Source organism: Herpailurus yagouaroundi, unplaced genomic scaffold (genome assembly GCF_014898765.1).
Source record: "Herpailurus yagouaroundi ecotype Mexico unplaced genomic scaffold, PumYag 181, whole genome shotgun sequence".
Lineage (NCBI taxonomy): Eukaryota > Metazoa > Chordata > Mammalia > Carnivora > Felidae > Herpailurus > Herpailurus yagouaroundi.
In genome coordinates, this window is record NW_024412412.1 from 32,436,359 (window position 1) to 32,442,764 (window position 6,406).

Consider the following 6,406-nt stretch of genomic DNA (forward strand, 5'->3'; position numbering starts at 1 on the left):
GGCCTTGCCAGGACCACAGCCTGTGGGATTAGAGGGCTGGGGCCTTGAACTACATGGTATCAGCTTGACCTCCAGGGAGGAGAAGGCACTGAGCTGGGCACTGAGTTCGCTCGTGTGGCCACTGAGTCGGTTAACGAAGCCTTCAACCCCAGCAAAGACTCTATGCACAGGAGGAGCTCAGGTCAGATTCCGAATGGTGAACACATCGCGTTGCCAGGAGAGTGATGTGACCTGAATCCACAGGGAGAGGACACAGAAGCCCTGCATTGGGGACACTCCTAGACCGTGTCCTGTGTGTTTCTTCATTTGGCTGGTTCTGATTTGGGCCCTTTGAGATAAAACTCGTAATCGTAAGCACAGCACTTTACCAAGTTGTGTTAGTTGTTCTGGAGTGTTATCAAATTTGAGGGCGTCATAGGACCCTCTCTGCTCAAATTTACTGTCAGCTGGTCATACGTGTGGGTGGTCCAGAGTCCCCCAAACTGTGGCTGGTTGTCTCAAGAGAGGGCTGTTTTACTGGTGACTATCTCCTTCACCTGAGGGGTCTGTGCTAACCGTGGGTAGTTAGCATCAGAAAGGCATTGCAATATTGCAGCCAATTTCTTCCCTCCCCTACTACAAAAAAACAAACAAACAAAAACCAAACTCACTTTGCCTTTGTCAAAGTATGAAATGATCTCTTGATACAGCTTTTCTTTGAGCTCTTGCTGGGTATAAACATAGTAACTGTCCCTCTGAAGCAAATGGGGTACACAGGGCTTGTCAGACCACTGAAAAACAAACAAAAGGAACAAAAGAAATTAACATAACGCGGTGATTAACTAAGTCAATTAATCAAAGGAGATCGATGTAACAAGTACTCAGCTACTAAAAGTCAAATTTGTGTATATTTTCAACTTGGCCGTATTGCAGTATTTAGATTATTTATTAAGCACAAAAATTACCCCCTCCCCCCAAAAGGCACATGCCAGCTTCAAAACAAGTGTCATGCTGAACGTGAAAAGTTAGGAAAAAGGCGAGGGTGCCGACCAGCAAAGCTGCCGTTCCGTGCAAGTGTCACTCAGACAATTGGATGAAAGAAAAAATTAGAAGTATAACAGTGGGAAGGAGGGGGGTACACCTATCACCGTGTATAGACCAAGACTCTATTCTTCATAATCCATCCCTTCATAAAGCATGTCAACAGAAAAACTACCCCCGAGAGTGACAGAATTAAGTAGCGGCACAAAAATTAACAAACTCAGAAATAACTTAGAGAGGAATTTCCTATAAACAGACGACCACTCTGAAAAATAGAAGACCCCAACAGAAAAAACTGAAAATGAGAAGATAATCCAGGCACCACAACGTGAATGCACTTTTTTTTTTTAATACAAATTTTTAAATGTTTATTTTTGAGAGAGAGAGAGAGAGAGAGAGAGAGAGAGAGCGCGCGCAAGCATGAGCAGGGGAGGGGCAGAGAGAGAAGGAGCCACAGAATCCGAAGCAGGCTCCAGGCTCTGAGTTGTCAGCAGGGATCCCAATGCAGGGCTCGAATTTACCAACCCTAAGATCACGATCTGAGCCGAAGTCTGAGGCTCAACTGACTGAGCCACCCAGGCGCCCCCACAACGTGAATGTACATAAAGAAACTGAATGGTACACTTAAAAATGGTTTAAATAGGGATGCCTGGTGGCTCAGTCAGTTAAGCATCGACTTCGGCTCAGGCCATGATCTCATGGTTCGTGAGTTCGAGCCCCCATCACGGCTCACTGCTGTTAGCACAGAGCTTACTATGGATCCTCTGTCCCCCTCACTCTCTGCCCCTCCCCTGCTCATGCTCTCTCTCTCAAAAATAAACAAACATTAAAAACAAAAAGTTTACAGAAAGGTTTAAAAATGGTTTAAACAATACATTTTATGTTATGTGCATTTTGCCGTAATTAAAGTAAAGAGAAGAGGTATTTAGGAATCACCATAACAAGGAATATGCAAGACTTCCATCCGAAGACGTTTAACACATTCACAAAAGCAGACAAATGGAAACAAACGGAAAGTCCTGTCATGCTTTTGGATGAGAAAACAGCGACTCCATAAGCATGGAAATTCTCCCTAGAACTCTGGTTAAATTTCATGATTCCAAAGTCCTTATGGAAAAACAAACCAAGAGGAATGGGGTGGAAAACTCGAAAAAAAGCACAGCCGTGAAGAGTAACTACCAGGGAGTAAAACATACTATGGGGCAGTGTGGTGCTGGTGCATGGAGTACTCATTCAGACCATGCAAAAGTTGAGCAAATCTACAAAAGAGACTTGCCCTGTATAGCCCTTTACTACGTGATAAAGACGGACTATCATCCCAGTGAGAAAATTACGGACCGTACTTCGTAAACGGCACCCGAAATCCAGTAGCCACCTGGGTGGGGGGTAGTTGCATCCACCCCGCATTCTTTATGCCAGGGTAGGGTGTTTAACTTTCTGAGCAGCACAAATAAAAAGACCTACAGTCAACGACACACGGGAGTCTCTTTGTGATCATTCCACAGTCAACCAGCCCTCCCCCACCCCCACCCCCCCCCACAATAAGTTTTTTAGCGCCCCGAACTTGAATATGGATTGTGAATGGTTGCCCTGGGGACGTGGTGAGGCAGAGGAGTCCTGTGTTTAATCACAGAGCTAAGAACAACGTACCTGTGTTCTTTTAGTATAAAATAAAAATTAAGTTATACAAGAAAATTAATTGCTGGGGCAAGAACAGAGACAAAGAGATCCGATAGGAGGCTATCATGCTGCTCTAGGGGAGAGACAATGGACCAGGACGACAGCAATGGAGATTTAAAAAAAAAAGTGGATAGAAAAGGGGTGCCTGGGTGGCTCAGTCGGTGAAGTGTCCGACTTCGGCTCAGGTCACGATCTCACAGTTTGTGGGTTCGAGCCCCGCGTCGGGCTCTGTGCCGACGGCTCGGAGCCTGGAGCCTGCTTCGGATTCTGTGTCTCCCTCTCGCTCTGCTCCTCCCCCCCTCACGCTCTGTCTCTCTCTCTCAAAAATAAATAAACATTAAAATAAACAAATACATAAAAGTGGATAGAAAGGACATGACATCAGGATCTCTAAAAGATCTCTACGCTCCTGCGTTCACTGCACCATGATTCACAATAGCCAAGACAAGGAAACAACCTAAGCGTCTGGCAACGTATCGATACATGGATAAAGAAGCTGCGGAAGATGTATGCAATCGGATAGCATTCAGCCACGAGAAAGAAGGAAATCCTGCCTTTCCCGGCAACATGGATGGACCCTGAGGGCATTATGCTAAGTGAAACAAGCCAGACCGAGAAAGGCAAATACTGTATGAATCCTCTGTGGTATCTCTTATGTACGGAACCTAACAAAGCCAAACACATGCAAACAGAAGGCACCAAGGCATCAAGAAGATGTTCTTGAAAGGTACCAGTACGGCCAGAGAATAAATAAATCCTGGACATCTAACGCATAATGATTACAGACAACAATACTGTACTACAGACTTCAAATTTTCTAAGAGACTAAATCTTAACTGCTTCCCCCCCACCGCCGCCCCCCAACCCCCCCCCCACACACACACACAAAGTCTGTGCCCTGACAGAGGTGTTCACTAACTCTACAGGCCCATGATTCTTGCTCAGCCACGACAGGGGGGCGGGGGGGGGGGAGGGCGGTGAAAAAAAAGATTACAACAGGTATTTGCCGGAGCCCCTGCGTAGACCGAGGTGAGCTTTGGTAAAATGGGCAGAAAGGAGAAGGTAGGAATGGATCATCCCCCACCCACAGTGGGAAATAACAGTTACTGCCGGGTGAAGCGTGAGCTGTCTCTCGGTCACTCCGACCCTGCGATGTTGAAAGAAGCGGTGCATACGAGAATCCAAAGTTAGGGGGCTGCTCGGGACCAGGAATAATTACACACCATGATGTACAGATGTGCTTATATCCATGGCACGCTTTTACCCAGCAAGAGAGTATAAATAGGAAAGTACTGCTATGTTCATTCGCCACTTATTTCTTGACAGTGGCACAATTTTTTTTTTTTTTTTTTTTTTTACATCTATGGATATGCTGCGTATATTAGTCAACGTGTTTGGTTTCTTCAGTTAGACTGTCCATTACTAGAGACCTGTGAGCTGTGCTCTGCTTCCAAAGGAGTTTTAAATAAATGATAACCGACATTTTCCCAACACTGGTCAGGAAATTCGCTGTGCTTGTTTTAGATGGTATTCGACTAACTCTTGGGTTAAAGGGGTCTCCCTTGGACAAGGCTCTTTCCCGTCAGAATCAGGAAGCCTGCGGGATTTGGTCCCAAAGGGCTGGCCAGTTGGCTCCCACCCAGTGGAAAAAAGCCTCCCCCACCGACTTACCTGCAGAAGCTCAGCATGTAGGAGAAGCGTGTAGGCGGCTTCTGTGTAGTTCTCTGAGTCTCGGTGCAAATCCCGCAGCTTGTACAAGTACCTGGTAAGAAGGGGACACAGGAGGTGCTCTGGGGCTCAGGGTCACCTCATTAGGCAACCAGACCACGGCCTCTTCCCCATCTTTTCTCCCCTCCTCCTTCGCACAGACCAAGGAATCTATTACTTCCCGTCTTTGCATCCACTTAACCCACTGTGCCGCTTCCTGCCTGTGTGTCTTTCCCATTCCATCTACTCTACTGTACTTTTTGTTTAACACGGGCATGCTTAATTTTTTTCTTTTTTTAGCGTCACGGGGCGCCTGGGTGGCTCGGTCGGTTAAGCGTCCGACTTCAGCTCAGGTCATGATGTCACGGTTCGTGGGTTCGAGTCCCGCATAGGACTCTGTGCTGACAGCTCGGAGCCTGGAGCCTGCTTCGGATTCTGTGTCTCCCTTTCTCTCTCTGCCCCTCCCCTGCTTGCGTTCTCTCTGTCTCAAACATAAATAAACATTAACAAAAAAAATTGTCACGGACCCCCCCTCCCCCCTGCCCCGAGAAGCTAATAAAAACTATGGAATCTCTCCCTAAGAAAATACATACAGTTTAAATCCAAGTTCGTTTTGTGGTCAGGACTTCAGCAGTCCTGGACACGAAGGCACATGGCCATGCCTCTGCTGACTGCTTCCCGACTGCTCTGTCCAGTCTTCTATCTTTTCCTGGAATCGTGACACCAGTCTCCCTATGTACTGTGCTTCCATATCTGTCTAGAGAGTTTACCCTTTTGGGGGGGCCCGGGGCAGATGACACACTTTTTGGTGTCTCTCAAAGCAGCAAGCGTGGTGTTGGGACTTAGTATTTGTTAACTGAAGAAATAAATAATAAAGCCATGGCATAAATGGCAAAAGCAGAAATCTCCTTCAGCTTACCTTATGTATATGTCCTCTCTCTTCTTTTCTTTGTAAAAATTCTACCGAGAAAAGGGAGTCAAAAATACCGATGTAAACCAAAGGTTATCAAAAATGGCCAAACCACGACTTTTGCTTTTTAACAGAGTCACCTTTCCAGACTTAATTTTGCCCTTTAACAAATACCCCTACAAAGAAAGGAAGTGATCATTTATAAAGAAGATAAACTGCAGAATGTTTTTAGGACCGTTCGTCTAAAAAACATGAGGGAAATCCTCTAAGTGAACAAATAGCCAACTGATACTCAAGTCAACTGATGGTTTCTTCTTTCTCAGGCAGTCAGTGGTGCCAGGTTCTTCCTGTCTATTAAGCAGAGGAATTCATGGCAGCCTATGCTTCTGAGGTCGGTGGTCCCAGTTACATATATCTGGGAAAGGCAAGACCACAGAGCTCTGGCACCATGAGGATTCCATGACTTTCCCCTCATGGTACAGGGTTTCTGATGCATATTCACCTATGCCCAATATTTCCAAACAATAAAGCAACCAGATATAAACAGGACACAGAAACAGGTGAAAGATGGCCTTCAAGTAAGAGCTGAGTTAAGAGCTAATGTGGCATTTTCTATCCCTGTGTCCACTTTTATTCTCCAGGTCTGTGTGGCAGCTGATATCGGAGTCCAAAGCTGAGTCAGCTGCTCCCATTAGACTCAGCAGGGCACAGACTCTGTAAAGGTGGCCTCAGGGCACCTCTGTGCCTGTGAGACCGACTCAGAGCTGAGCTGTGCTTGTGGGGCTGGCCCTGCAATGCCCTCTCGCCAACCGAGGGTCTTGGGACCTACCAGCACGTTAACGGTACAGCTCATGCGGTTCTCCTTGCTCTCGTCATGCATGATAATGGTTCTGTAGTCCAAGAGGTTCTCCAACAGGCTGCTGACCAGGAGCGCAAACACTTCTCCAGAGCTGGAGAGGTATTTATGTTTCCGGCAATGTTCTAGGAGCCTGGAAGGGTGGAAGTAGAGACAAATGCCCGCGTTCCGTACTCTGTCATTCCAGCACCGTTAATGAGCACTGTCCAAGGTCCTAGCAGCGGGGGGGGGGG

The 6,406-nt window shown here is 46.7% G+C and overlaps 1 protein-coding gene across 3 annotated transcripts in view; it reads right to left on the minus strand.

Moving 5' to 3' along the window:
- DOCK5 (dedicator of cytokinesis 5) overlaps positions 1-6,406 on the minus strand; it is a 224,963-nt gene that overhangs the window by 41,460 nt on the left and 177,097 nt on the right. For all 3 annotated transcript variants that reach the window (XM_040490247.1, XM_040490248.1, XM_040490249.1), the window contains exons 35-38: positions 6,147-6,306; positions 5,327-5,367; positions 4,372-4,462; positions 651-770 (exon numbers count right to left, since the gene is read on the minus strand). In XM_040490247.1, coding sequence (XP_040346181.1) covers positions 651-770; positions 4,372-4,462; positions 5,327-5,367; positions 6,147-6,306 — 412 coding nt within the window. The remainder of the gene's footprint in view (positions 1-650; positions 771-4,371; positions 4,463-5,326; positions 5,368-6,146; positions 6,307-6,406) is intronic.